The 14,199-nt window shown below is 33.7% G+C and overlaps 1 protein-coding gene across 3 annotated transcripts in view; it reads left to right on the top strand.

The window, feature by feature from the left end:
- The window catches only part of SASS6 (SAS-6 centriolar assembly protein), a 42,832-nt gene that overhangs the window by 7,246 nt on the left and 21,387 nt on the right, over positions 1 to 14,199 (top strand). For all 3 annotated transcript variants that reach the window (XM_004775186.3, XM_045064899.1, XM_045064900.1), the window contains exons 3-11: positions 269 to 348; positions 730 to 834; positions 1,937 to 2,108; positions 2,799 to 2,864; positions 3,687 to 3,806; positions 9,743 to 9,934; positions 13,201 to 13,395; positions 13,504 to 13,593; positions 13,677 to 13,856. In XM_004775186.3, the coding sequence (XP_004775243.1) occupies positions 269 to 348; positions 730 to 834; positions 1,937 to 2,108; positions 2,799 to 2,864; positions 3,687 to 3,806; positions 9,743 to 9,934; positions 13,201 to 13,395; positions 13,504 to 13,593; positions 13,677 to 13,856 (1,200 nt within the window). The remainder of the gene's footprint in view (positions 1 to 268; positions 349 to 729; positions 835 to 1,936; positions 2,109 to 2,798; positions 2,865 to 3,686; positions 3,807 to 9,742; positions 9,935 to 13,200; positions 13,396 to 13,503; positions 13,594 to 13,676; positions 13,857 to 14,199) is intronic.

The raw sequence follows: 14,199 nt of genomic DNA, 5'->3' as shown, positions 1-14,199 counted from the left end.
GGATGGTATTCCTCAGCCTTCAACTCCTAGCATTTAATTAGTTTGTATAGACTCCTACATGGCTCTCCAGGAGCAGAATATTTATCCCTGTTTAAGATTCTTAAGTCTCTTAAAGACTAATTGAAATCCAGCTGTACCAGAAAACAAAGCCACCTGAAGAATATTGGTGATACATTGTTGTTATTGGATAATTCCACTTCTAAGAAGGAAGAAATTTCTCTAAAAGCCTATCTATTGAAAACATTAAAAAATCAAATCTTTCTTTTAGGATTTAGTTATCCGTCTGACTGATGATACTGATCCATTTTTTCTATATAACCTTGTTATTTCCGAGGAAGATTTTCAGAGGTAACTAAATCTATTTATCTGTTTTTATATTTAATCTAGGAAGTAAGTTTTATTAATGTATTGGAACTATTGTCTTTGAAATGCAACGTATTATGAACCGTTGGTATTTTGAGAATGCTGGACTGTTTATACTATAATTATTCAGGATGTTTTTGAAAGTAAATATTCTATAGCTTATCAGAATTCTGCTTAAAACAGCTTGAATTTGGAGCTTTAGCTAAATATATTGACTTTTCCCCTCCCATGGGATAAATTCTATAAAAAAGTTCTCTAGTTCTTGATTTTAATGGGTATTTGGTAAAGAAGAAAAGAATATTTTAGGGTTTAAATTATAATTAAAGATAGTAATTAAATTTTTTAAAACTCTTTTCTTCTGCATAGTTTAAAATTCCAGCAAGGCCTTCTGGTAGACTTCTTAGCTTTCCCACAGAAATTTATAGATCTCCTTCAGCAGTGTACTCAAGAACAAGCCAAAGAAATTCCAAGGTAAGTCTCATGAGAGCACTATGTCATTAGAATTCTCTCAAGACAAACTCTTCTTTGTAAGACAAATTGATGGCAAGATACTTTGTATGTGTTTTAAGTACTCCTATTTTTAACTGGGTTTAGGGCTATTAAATAACAAATTTTAAGAATCATGGTTAAAATAAAAATATTTACTCCTTAATTTTCATGTCTTGACAGACATTATAACTATCTGAAATATTTAACAGCATCAAGTACATGATTTTATAATGAACTTGGATAAGAGGAATGAGTTTGTGTTTGTATGTGTATGTTCATGTTTGTGTGATACTAAAGCCTGATCCTTTCATTGTAAAGTTGACTAACCTTTTGTCTTTTGGTTTCATCAATTGATGATTGTTGTTTGAATCACTTATTTTTTTTAGGAACTACAAAGTTATGCATTTCTAATTCTATCCTTCCTTTTATATTTATTAAGTATAATTCTTTTATAAAGGAGAACTTTTCCTCATCAGTTTGGGCTGTTTGATTACTCTGGAAAGAAAAAGATAAATGCTTAATTCTTTTAAATTGTCAATTTTTAGAGTAAAGAGTTGTTATTTTAATTACTTTTGTGCTTTCAGTGGGTTTTTGGTTTTATTTTTCTGCTTTGTCTTTCATTGTGAGCTCATGAACATTTGTATATTCAGTGTATTACAGTAAATCCTTTCTATGTTTCTTGCTCAGTTTTTTCATTTTGCTATTAGCTTATCTATCCAGTTTTACCACTGGGAGTCCTTTTATATTGGCTCCTGTGATTCCAGTGTGCCCCCTTTCCCAGTGTTTCTTTTTTTTTTTAAAGATTTTATTTATTTATTTGAGAGGCAGAGATCACAAGTAAGTGGGGAGGCAGGCAGAGAGAGAGGGAAGCAGGCTCCCTGCCGAGCAGAGAGCCCAATTCAGGGCTCCATCCCAGGACCCTGGGATCATGACCTGAGCTGAAGGCAGAGGCTTTAACCCACTGAGCCACCTAGGCGCTCCCCCGCCAGTGTTTCTAATCATTGATGATTCACTGGCATTTATTCAGTGGGAGAATTTCACTGTCTCATAAGTGTTGTTATTTTGTGATACTTTCTTTTCAAAGGTTTTTGCTACAGTTAGTTTCTCCATCACCTATTTTGGATAACTCACCTGCCTTTTTAAATGTGGTAGAGACAAATCCTTTTAAGCATCTTACACACCTCTCATTAAAACTTTTACCTGGAAGTGATGTGGAAATAAAGAAGTTTTTAGCCAGCTGTTTGAAATGTAGCAAGGTAAGATTTAAATTCAAGTTATTCTTTTAAAAATAAGTACCAGAAGTCTCTGATAAGTCACTGAAGAGCATAGTGCTATTAGTTTTTGTTTTCAGAATGAAGTATTTTTAAAGATGTCTAGTAAGTTTTTATAATATGTAAGGAATTTATTTTTACCTTATTGGGTTTTTTTTTTTTTTTTTTTCCGTTTAATCAAGATACAGTGAGAGTAGAACTGGGCCCAAAATTGAGAAACTAGGTCCCATCATTTTTATTAATTTTCTGTGATCTTGGGGCAGGTCACTTAAACTGTTTATACCATGGTTTCATCAACTGGTAGATAAGTATGGAAATATCTACTATTGTATTACACCTGTCTCAAGGAAAAAGATATGAAAGTGTATATTGAAAATTACAAAATGCCCAATAATTTTATAAGGTATAAGGAGCAAGAAAAAAATATTAGGATACCTCTTTATAGTTTGCAAAAAGTCGTTTTAGTCAAAGCTATAGATTAGTGCATCTCAAATTATAGTGGTACATAAATCCTCTAGAGATCTTGCTCATTCTGTTTGTGAAGCAGAAGACCTAAAGTGGAACCAGAAATTCTGCATTTTTAACAAACTCTCAGGGTGATGTTGATGCTGTACTTTGAGTAGCACAGCTATAGATGATTAAATTGTAAACTGTGTAATTTTATTTTATAAATAGGAAGAAAAATTATCATTGATTCAATCACTAGATGATGTTACTAGGCAACTGAATTTCACACAAAAGGTAATTCAGATTTCATTTTGTCTTTGTGAGTCCTCTAAACATTGGCTCTGAATTACTTCTCGAATCCTATCCAGGCTTTTGTGTATTATTTTTTAAAGCATGTTATCTTTGATTTCCTTCTCCTTTTTGTCACCTTTCTCCTATGAGTAAATTGTCTTAATCTAATCCTTTCTCTGATAGTTGATTCCATCCAAACATTTGTTACCTTCCAGGTCTTCATTAAATAATATATAATACCTGTCATATGTCAGTTCTTTGCTCTTTTTTTCATCTCACACCTCCCTGTCTAAAATGATGTTTCAGTTCGTATCTTCTAACCTTTTCCCTTGCATACGAGTGTTATGACTTACTCTGATAGGCTTATTATCATTTCAGTCAGAGCTACTACTTTTTGCCCTTAGTCCTTAAAACTGAGGACCCCAGTATCTGATAAGTGGCATGGCTTCAGGCAGAAATTGTCCTGAACAACATAGCCCATCAGTTTGATTGTGTGTAAGTGAACCACTCCATGCAATTGACTTGCTCTATCCTGGGCTGCTTTATTTCTTAATGTCACAGGAGAAGATTGGGTGGTGAAGAGCCAGACTTAACTAAAAGGTTAAAGATAGTTAAGCTTGCCTTCTGGGCCATGTTAGCTCTAAAATTCTTTTATTCTAATCTTGATTTCCTCAAATGAAAAAAAAAAATCTGTGTAGGAAGAGGCTTTGATGTTTTGGAAAGCTGTGATTCCTTTTCTTTAATATCCTTTGTAAATATTGTCATGTTCTAAGGTAATAACATTCACAAGACTTAATTAATATTTTGAATTGAACTCTAATACAGACATTATCAGAAAAAATCCAAGAATTAGATAAGTTGCAGAATGAATGGGCATCACACACAGCTGCATTGTCAAATAAACATTCCCAGGAACTGACGAATGAGAAAGAAAAGGCCTTGCAGGTATGAACATTAAAGAAAATAGAAAATTATTTTGTTGCTGCTGTTAGTCACTTTGTTATAAAAGTAATATATGCTTGTTTTAATATGTTCAAACATTACAGAAGTATATAAAAAATAAAGTTACTCCTTAAAATTCTTATTACATAGAGGTAATTTATAAACATTTTGATATGTTTTTCCAGACTTTTCTCTTTATATGTAAATAATATGTCCTTTGTAAATATTTGTTGATAATTACAAATTTAGAAGTATGTAAATCATATATTTGTACATGGATAGTGGGTTTTGGTTGTATTCTGTGCTAATGGGGTCCTACAGTGTATATTGATTGTAACTTTTTTCACCTAACATGACATCATAGGTCATTCTTTATCAGTTCAGATATTCCTTTTTAGCGGCTACATAGTATTCATTATTTGGGTATAACATAAATTAACTACTTACCCAACTGACGTACATTTAAATGCTTCATTATTTTGGCTTATGCAAATAATATTGCAATGAACATTCTTTGTTCCTAGAAGTGAGATTGCAGTATACCTATGTAAGATATTATTGGATATTGCAAATATGCTAGCCAAAAAGATTTTACCAAATCTAAAAGATAGGGTATGACAGTATTTATTTCCCCCTATTCTTTTTTTTCATCTTTATTAAGTTTTTAATTTTAATTCCAGTATTGTTAACATACAGTGTTATATTAGTTTCAGGTTTACAATACAGTAATTCAACAATAATATACATTACTCAGTGTTCAACATAAGTGTACTCTTTAATCTCCATCTCCTGTTTTACCTATTCCCTCCACCCCACACCCCTGCTTAAATAACCATCAGTTTGTTCTCTGTAATTTTGAGTCTCTTTTTTGGTTTGTCTTTTTTTCCTTTGTCCATTGCCTTTTTTTCTGAAATTCTACATATGGGTGGAATCGTATGATATTTGTCTTTCTCTGATTGACTTATTTTGCTTAACATTGTACTCTGGCTCCATCCATCTTGTTACAAATGGGAAGATTTCATTTTTTTTTTTTTTGTGGCTGAACAGTGTTCCTTTTTATATATATATATTTGTATCTAATGGAACACACACACACACAAACACAAACACCCCACATCTTCGTCATCCATCTGTTGGGAGATGCTTGGGCTGCTTCCACAATTTGGCTATTGTAGATAATGCTTCAGTAAACATAGGAGTGCATATATCCTTTTGAATTAGTGTTTTTGTGTTCTTTGGGTAAATACACAGTGGTGTGATTACTGGATCGTAGGGCAGGTTTTTTTTTTTTTAACCTTTATTTTCTTTAGTAATCTCTATACCCAATCTGGGGCTCGAACCCACAACCCTGAGATCAAGAGTCACATGCTCTTCTGACCGAGCCAGTCAGGAGCCCTTATAGGTAGTTCTATTTTAAAATATATTTTTAAAGATTTATTTATTTATTTATTTGAAAGCGTGTGTGAGAGAGAATGAGCAGGAAGAGCAGCATAGAGAGGGAGAAGCAGACTCCCTGCTAGGAGCCCGGATGTGGGTCTCAATCCTAGGACTCTAGGATCATGATCTGATCCAAAAGCAGATGCCTAACCGACTGAATCACCCAGGTGCCCTTCTATTTTTAACTTTTTTGAGGGACCTCCATACTGTTCTGCAGCAGCTGCACCAGTTTACATGAGGTTCAAGAAGGTTCGTTTTTCTCCACATCTTCACCAACACTTTATGTTTGTTGTTAGCTGCTTTATGTGTTTGGGTGCTCCCCAAGTATGTTGGGTGCATAATAAAATATATGTTGGGTATGTAATTATCTACAATTTTCATATCTTCTTGTTGGATTCACTCCTTAATAAATTATACAGTGTCTTTGTCTCTTGTTATAGTCTTCATTTTATTTCTTTTTTTTTTTCTTTTTCAAATTTTTATTTACATTCAAGTTAGTTAACATATAATACAATATTGGTTTCAGGAGTAGAATTTAGGGATTTATCATATACATATAAAACTCAGTACTCATCATAAGAAGTGTCCTCCTTAATACCCATCACCCACTTAGTCCGTCTCTCACCCACCTCCCTCCATCAACTCTCAATTTGTTCTCTATCATTAGGAGTCTCTTATGGTATGCTTCCTTCTCTCTTTTCTGCTCCCTTCCCCTATGTTCATCTGTTTTGTTAGTAAATTGCATGTATGAATGAAATCATATGGTATTTGTCTTTCTCTGACTGACTTACTTTACTTAGCGTAATACACTCTAGCTCCGCCCACATTGCAAGTGGCAAGGTTTTATTCTTTTTGGTGACTGAGTAATATTTCATTGTGTATATATGCCACATTTTCTTTATACATTGATCATTTGGTGGATATTTGCTCTCTTACCACAGTTTGGCTGTTGTTGATAAGTCTTTGTTTTAAAGTGGAATACCAGTTTACACTGCCATTCTGAGGGTGTATGATAATAATGCACACATTTTCATATGCATCTTGACCACCTGGATATTCTCATAGGAAGTTCAAGAATTCTCTTGCCTATTTGCCTCTTTAGCCCATTTTTATTTTTGTTTATTTTTAAAGATTTTTTAAAATTTATTTAAGAGAAGGGGAGAGTGAGCAAGCACGAGAGAGAGAGAACACAACCTGGGGGAGTAGCAGAGACAGAAAAAAGCAGACTCCACGCTGAGTCCGGAGCCCAATGTGGGGCTTCATCCCAAGACCCTGTCATGACCTGAAGCAAAGGGAGATGCTTAACCAACTGAGTTGTGGTGCTCCTAGCCCATTTTTAAATTAGACTATTAGTATTTTACTTACGGATTTCTCTGATCTGGACATGAGTGAGTCCTTTGTCGGATATATTGTATTTAACTTTTAATCTGAAGTATATTTTTGTGGTGTACAATATGAGATAGGTATTTTTTGATATCAAGTCAGTCATTTGTTCTAATACCATATATTCCACTGATTTAAAAATGCAACCTTTAATATATTCTAAATTCCTTTGTATATTTGAGCTTGTTTTGGAGTGTTGGGGGGGAACTAATATCTTTTGGGATTTTCTAACCCAGAAGCGGGTTAGAAATATCTTTTCTTTTATTCAGGTCTTATTTAAAACAGGCTTATAGTTTGCCTTTTATTTCCCTCTGTCTTATTTCTTTGTTCCTTTTCTTCTTTTTATTTTTTTTTTTACAGTTCTTACTAAATTTTTTTGCCTAAGAGATTTTACAGTTTTTTGCTCTATAAATTGGAGTATGTCCCACCACTATGATAACTTTCTGATTGATGCTGTTGTGCATTAATGTCATATTCATTAATTGTACATTATATATATCGATTCTGATAGATTTAGGGCTGATTGTCTTAGGTTTTTCAGGTAGATATATAATGTATAAAAATGGTAATTTTTTAAAAATTAATTTCTTTTTTTCTTGTATAGAAAAATGCTAATATCTCCTCTTTTTTTTTTAAGATTTTATTTATTTATTTGACAGAGGGAGATCACAAGTAGGCAGAGAGACAGTTAGAGAGAGAGAGGGGGAAGTAGGCTTCCTGCTGAGCAGAGATCCCAGTGCGGGGCTCGATCCCAGGACCCTGAGACTATGACCTGAGCCGAAGGCAGAGGCTTAACCCACTGAGCCACCCAGGCACCCCAAAGTATCTCATCTTCAAGAATGATGTTTGCTCTGCATCTGAGAAAGTTGTCTTTTGTTCTGGGTCTTGAGAGTTAATCCAAAGAGTGCTAAGTTAGATGAAGTGATTTTGAGGGATTTAATCAAATAATCATGTAATTTTTCCACTTTAATATAATAAATGATAATGGATTTTGTTTGTTTGTTTGTTTGTTTGGAGGGATAGCTGGTGTGTGGGGAGGGTTTGGTACTGGGAAGGGCAGAGGAAGAGGAGAGAGAATCTTAAGCAGGCTCCATGCCCAGTGCAGAGCCTGATTCAGGGCTCAATTTCATGACCCTGAGATCATGGCCTGAGCTGAAATCAAGAGTCAGATACTTAACCGACTGAGCCACCCAGGTGCTCTATAGGTGGTGATTTTAAAATTTTAGTGTGTATCAGAATTACCTGCAGTGAACAAAGTAGAAAATGTACATGTTGTAGTTGTGTCCCTCACACTTCCTTTCCTTTTTTTGTTTTTAAACAAAAACTCCAAAATTCTGATATCACTGGAATAAAACCAGTCCTTTATTTTTGTTGCCTTAATTGCCTTCAGTGTGTTTAATTACCTTCTTCAACAGTTACATTAGCATCTTTCCCAGTTTACTCTTTATTCTTCTTGATTGTTCCTTCAGGGTTTTCTTCCCACCTTCATTTTCAGTCTTTTCTGAACTTTTTCTGTTTTTCTCTTTAATTGCCTTCTCCCTCCCATTTTTCAAAAAATGAGAGAATTTTAAAGTAGTTATATAAAATTCTATGTATATATTATACACACACACATACTTCTATATATAATATATATAAAATTCCAAGTATTGTGTGAGGGAGACACTCCCCTGTTCTTTTAAGAATTTTTGAATAGGTACTTTTTTGGAATGTAATTTTGCAACTTACATCACATTTTGTATTTGTTTATTTTTTTGTTTTTTGTTTTTTTTCTTTTTAACTAGGCTCCACACCCAACATGACATAAACCTACTGAGCCACCCAGGTATCCCTGTTTACATTTTTTGACCTATAATTGATCATAAATAATCTGAATTTTGGATGTATGTCTGTGTACAAAAGCAATCATAGATTTATTTCTAATTGTGAAAAATTGGAAAGTCCCTATCCATAGTAATGCAGGGTTTAAATGAATTATAATATATCCATAGAATGGAATATTGTACAGCTATTAAAGTGTTTATAGAGTTTTTTTAATGCTCTGAAAAGGTACAAATGCAGGGTATCTGGATGGCTCAGTATGTTGAGCGTCTGACTCTTGATTTTGGCTCAAGTCATGATCTCAAGGTCATGAGATTGAGCCTTGTATCAGGCTCTGCATTCAGCTCAGAGTCTGCTTGTCCCTCTACCTCTGTTTCTCCCCTGGACTCTATCTCTAAAATAAAATCTTTAAACAAAAAGAAAAGGTACAAATGCCAAGGAATAAAAAGTACGCTTAAGTTGTATCAGTGGTTTGGTCTTAAACTTAAAATATGTTAGTTAAACTTAATGTATAATGTATGTGTATGGGTGATATTAATATAAATATATTAGCAATATATATTCCCAAAATAAATACTTAAAGTGACTCCCTGGATGAGATTATTGGTTATTTGTAATTTTCTTTGTGCATTTAAGGTTATGTATCACTTTCATAATCCAAAAAATACACTTTATGTTTGAAACGTACTTAGGATTTGATAGTGTTCATCAACAGAAATGGTAAACAGATTAGTGGTATGATTCAAACAGGCACCAGAGATTACACAGTTATAACCACATTCAAATTTTATCTTGATTAAATGTTGCTACTAAATGTAAGACTGAACTAATGAATAATACCTTGTTAATTTTAAAATTTTAGAGTTTTTTGTTATTAAAAATATACATTGTTGTAAAAAACTGAAATAATATAATGGTATTTAAAATGAATACTGGAAATTCCCTATGTACCTGCTCATTTTTTTTTAAACACAAATAGGTTTACACTATACTATTTTGCAGTTTTTTAACCTAATCATATATGATTCTTCCCTTAACTTGAAGACTGTCCTAAATATATGAGGGTTTTACAGAAGCAAGAATTAAGGACAAAGTCATAATGGTAAATTTGCCTTTGTTGACCTTTCTTCTTCATGAAATCCATAATTGAAAATAGATCCTCTTTAAAACAGGGAAATGTTATAATCACATCGAAGAATAACTAAGATTAATTTTTCTTCAAATCTTCCTGTATTTTATTTGTTTTGTTTTTTTGTTGTTGTTTTGAATTTTGGTACTATATTTTTATTATATAATAGGCACAGGTCCATTACCAACAGCAGCATGAACAACAGAAAAAAGATTTAGAAATCCTCCATCAACGAAACATCCAGCAACTACAAAACAAATTATCTGAGTTAGAAACAGCTAATAAAGACCTAACCGAAAGGAAATATAAAGGAGACTCTACCATCAGAGAACTTAAAACAAAACTGTCTGGTGTTGAAGAGGTATTGAACTTTGGGTTTGTTTCCCTCTACCCCCAATTTAAAATAACATTTTAATTTGGTGACCTTATTACTTGTGTAATACTTCTGATGCTTTTCAAGGTTGTCTTGGTGGTATTAGGGTAATCAGATGTTGCAAAAAAAGCTTGAGAATCTAAAATCTGATGAAAGGGGATAATTCAGAACAGAACTGAGGTAAACTTGGATATTTTTAGTTACGGTCTTGAGCACTTCATTGACACTGCCTTTAGATTTTTCAGTGTACTTTTGATTTTCACACTGTCTGTAGCTCAACATATTCAGTCTTGACAGGACTGGTTCATTCAGCCTACTTAACATGTCAGACAACTATATGAAGTTGTGTCTAATAACAATGATATTAGTAATGATGATAACTAAGGTATACTGAACACATGCTATGTGACAGGTGCTGTTTAATTGCTTTACATATATTAACCCATTTAATTCTTATAACAATGTTTTTAAAGAAGGTACTATTATTCCCATTTTGCAGATGATGAACTAAGGCACAGAGAGGTTAAGTAACTTGTCTAAGGTCACATAGTAAGTGGAAGAGCAAGGATTGGAATCCTCTTATTTGCTTATCTTTAGTATTCCCTTGTTCTTTCAGGCAACAGAGACATTTTGAAAATCTTGATGGTTTGGCCCTGATGATAGATTCCTTCCTAGCATTATACATTATTATCATGAATTAATCAGAAAATGCAGATTTTGTTAAGTCCATCATATTTAAATACAAACATCACCAGTGTTGCTCAAGCTGATGAAACTTCCCACTCCATTTCTCCAGTCTCTTGTGCTTAGGAAACTAAAGCTTGACTGATTTTATGTTCAGATTCTCAGTATTCTGCCCCGTAGGTGTTTTTGTTTTTTTTTTTAGATTTTATTTATTTGACAGACAGAGATCACAAGTAGGCAGAGAGGCAGGCAGAGAGAGAGGAGGAAGCAGGCTCCCTGCTGAGCAGAGAGCCTGATGCAGGGCTCGATCCCAGGACCCTGGGATCATGACCTGAGCCGAAGGCAGAGGCTTTAACCCACTGAGCCACCCAGGTGCCCCCTCAATAGGTGTTTTTAGTGTATCCTCTTCCCTTCACTGTATCGTCCCTGCTCCCTTTACCCTTCATAGTAGTTTGTAAAATATTGTAGCCTTCCGAGTACATTGGATAGTCATTATAATGCTATATGACTTCTTTTATCTTAGGCCTGAAATTGGCTACTTTATAAACAGTGTGCTCTGTTATATGGGTATTATATAATCTAATCAAAATATTTCTTCCAATATTTGCATAAGACTTGAAAATTATGAGTCCTGGGAATTAAAAAAAAATTTTAGTTATTGTATAGTCAACTACTAGCTTCACTACAATATAGTGATTCAACACTTCTATACATCACCCAGTGCTCATCACAACAACTACATTCCTTATCCCCATCACCTATTACACCCATCCCCCCTGCCACCTCCCCTTGGTAACCATCAGTTTGTTTTTAATAGTTAAGAGTCTGTTTCTTGGGGCCCCTGGGTGGCTCAGTTAAGCATCTACTTTTGGCTTAGGTCATGATCTCAGGGTCCTGGGATCGAGTCTGGCATTTGGTTGTCTGCTCAGTGGGGAGTCTGCTTTTCTCCCTCTCCTTCTGCCCCTCCCCCTGCCTGCTTGAGTTCTCTTTCTCTCTAATAAATTAAAAAAAAAAAAATTAAAAAAACCAAAAGGAGTCTGTTTCTTGGCTATCTCTCTTTTTTTTTTCCTTTGCTCATTTGTTTTTTAAATTCCATGTATGAGTGAAATTATATGGTATTTGTCTATCTCTGACTGACTTACTTCACTTAGCATTATACTCTCTAGCTACATCCGTGTTGTTGCACTGGGGACTTTTTTTTTAAACTTCTGAGTATTATTACCTAATCATGTTAAATTTATCTTTTAAGCATTAGTTCCCTGAGTATAATTGCTGCCATTTTTTATTTACTGTGTGCCAGGCATTATGCTAAGCAATTTGCATTAAGGTTTTTATGAAGATGAAGTGATTATTATTTCTGTTTTACAAATGAGGGAACTGAGATTTAGGGAGGTTAAGTAATTCCCAAGATTACACCAGAGTACCCTGATTTGTATTCAAGTTTGTGTGATAGCAGGGTTTGCTTCTACAACTACTATGGCATATTACTATAATATTATTTTGTAAAGTTTTGTTAAAAATGAAAGTTATCTTGGAATACTATATCCTGGATTTTTGAATACTGGCAGTATTTTGTTGGTATTACCTGATTATAAAGTGATCTGTTGTAAATTTTTTTTAAAAAATCTGTTTTTAATTAACAATTATATTTACTTGGTTTTGTTGTAAAGAGTGAACCAAGAGGAAATCGAGAAGTGTTAACATATTTGTTGACATGGAAAGATATTTGTAATATATAAAGAAGGTTGATTATAAAACTTTTTAAGAAATTGGTGTGTATAGGGGCGCCTGGGTGGCTCAGAGGGTTAAAGCCTCTGCCTTCTGCTCAGGTCATGATCCCGGGGTTCTGGGATCGAGCCCCGCATCGGGCTCTCTCCTTGGTGGGGAGCCTGCTTCCTCCTCTCTCTCTCTCTGCCTGCCTCTCTGCCTAATTGTGATCTCTCTCTGTCGAATAAATAAATAAAATCTTTAAAAAAAAATTGGTGTGTATAAACAGAGCAAAATATTAACTGTGGATCATGGTTGTCACCTTTGTCCATTGCAGAGCTCTTAAACATCCTAGCTCCTGGGCCATACCGCATGCTAACTTATAAATAAGGCTTTCTTGGGGATGGTACCAGGCATCGGTAGGATTTTAAAGCTCTCTAGGTGATTTCAATATGCATCCTAGCCTGAGAACCACTGCCTACATGTTAGAATGATAGGGCTTTTATTTATGTTTTTGAGATCTATTATAATGGGCATTTATTACCTAAGTGGTTTTTTTAAAGTGTAAATTTTGAGATACCAGAAAATCCTTATTACTAGTTTTTAAAAGTTGTAGTAATTTATTCATAAATCAGGATTATTTTCCTTATTGTCATTGAACTAGATATAAGTGTATCTTACAATTATATTTCAAGTCTACAAGGTACATACACTTTTAGAGTGATTTGTTTTTTTTTTAAAGTTACTAGAACTTTAAAATTATTACTTTCTTAAAAAAATTTTTTAAACCTCTTAATTATAAGTAACCAGAGCAGCAGCCAACTTTTCTTTTTCATACTGCATCATATTTTTTCTTCCTGTAGGAGCTCCAGCGGGCTAAGCAAGAAGTCCTCTCTTTGCGAAGAGAGAATTCTACACTAGACGCAGAATGCCACGAGAAAGAAAAGCATATTAATCAGTTACAAACAAAAGTGGCTGTTTTAGAACAGGAAATCAAGGATAAGGACCAACTTGTTTTAAGAACAAAAGAAGCATTTGATACAATCCAGGAACAAAAGGTCTATTTAAACATTTTTTAAACAAATTGGTGATCACATTTACAAGTGATGCTTTTCTTAAACACAAACATCCTATTAATTATTCATGTTTTTAAAAATATGTATCAGGTGGCTTTAGAAGAGAATGGTGAGAAAAATCAGGTACAACTAGGAAAACTTGAAGCTACGATAAAATCCTTATCAGCGGAACTTCTTAAGGTTTGTTTTTTAAAAAATAATAGAATATTAAGTTTTCTTGGGTGAAGTAGAGAGAGAGATATATACATGAAGCTCTTTTACAGGCAAATGAAATTATCAAGAAGCTACAGGGGGATCTGAAAACTTTAATGGGTAAATTGAAACTGAAGAATACAGTAACTATTCAGCAAGAGAAGCTTTTGGCTGAGAAGGAAGACAAATTACAAAAGGAACAAAAAGAATTACAAGATGTTGGACAGTCTCTCCGAATTAAAGAGCAAGAGGTAGTGAATATTTTATATTTTTGCACGTGTGACTATTTACAAAGTATAACATTTTCTCAGACATACTTTTAAAATTTCTACTTTATTATATTAGAAAAGAGCTTTAGCTTTTCTCCCCCCAAAAAGAACATGACTAGCTTCAACAGAAGTTAACTTACTTCAGTTTGAAAAGTTGGTTATCATGGCTCAGATACCTTCAGTATTCATATACATGTACAGTATATGTGTATATACGTATATACGTATAGTGTTACACAGGTGAGCTATAATTAACTTTTTCTTTTTAATAGTAGTTAATAGTAATCAATTAATAGAAATACATTTGTTCAGTTTTTATTTAGCC

Source organism: Mustela putorius, unplaced genomic scaffold (genome assembly GCF_011764305.1).
Source record: "Mustela putorius furo isolate JIRA1106 unplaced genomic scaffold, ASM1176430v1.1 tig00003853_pilon_pilon_pilon, whole genome shotgun sequence".
NCBI lineage: Eukaryota > Metazoa > Chordata > Mammalia > Carnivora > Mustelidae > Mustela > Mustela putorius.
This window is presented reverse-complemented; position numbering and strand designations above follow the sequence as displayed.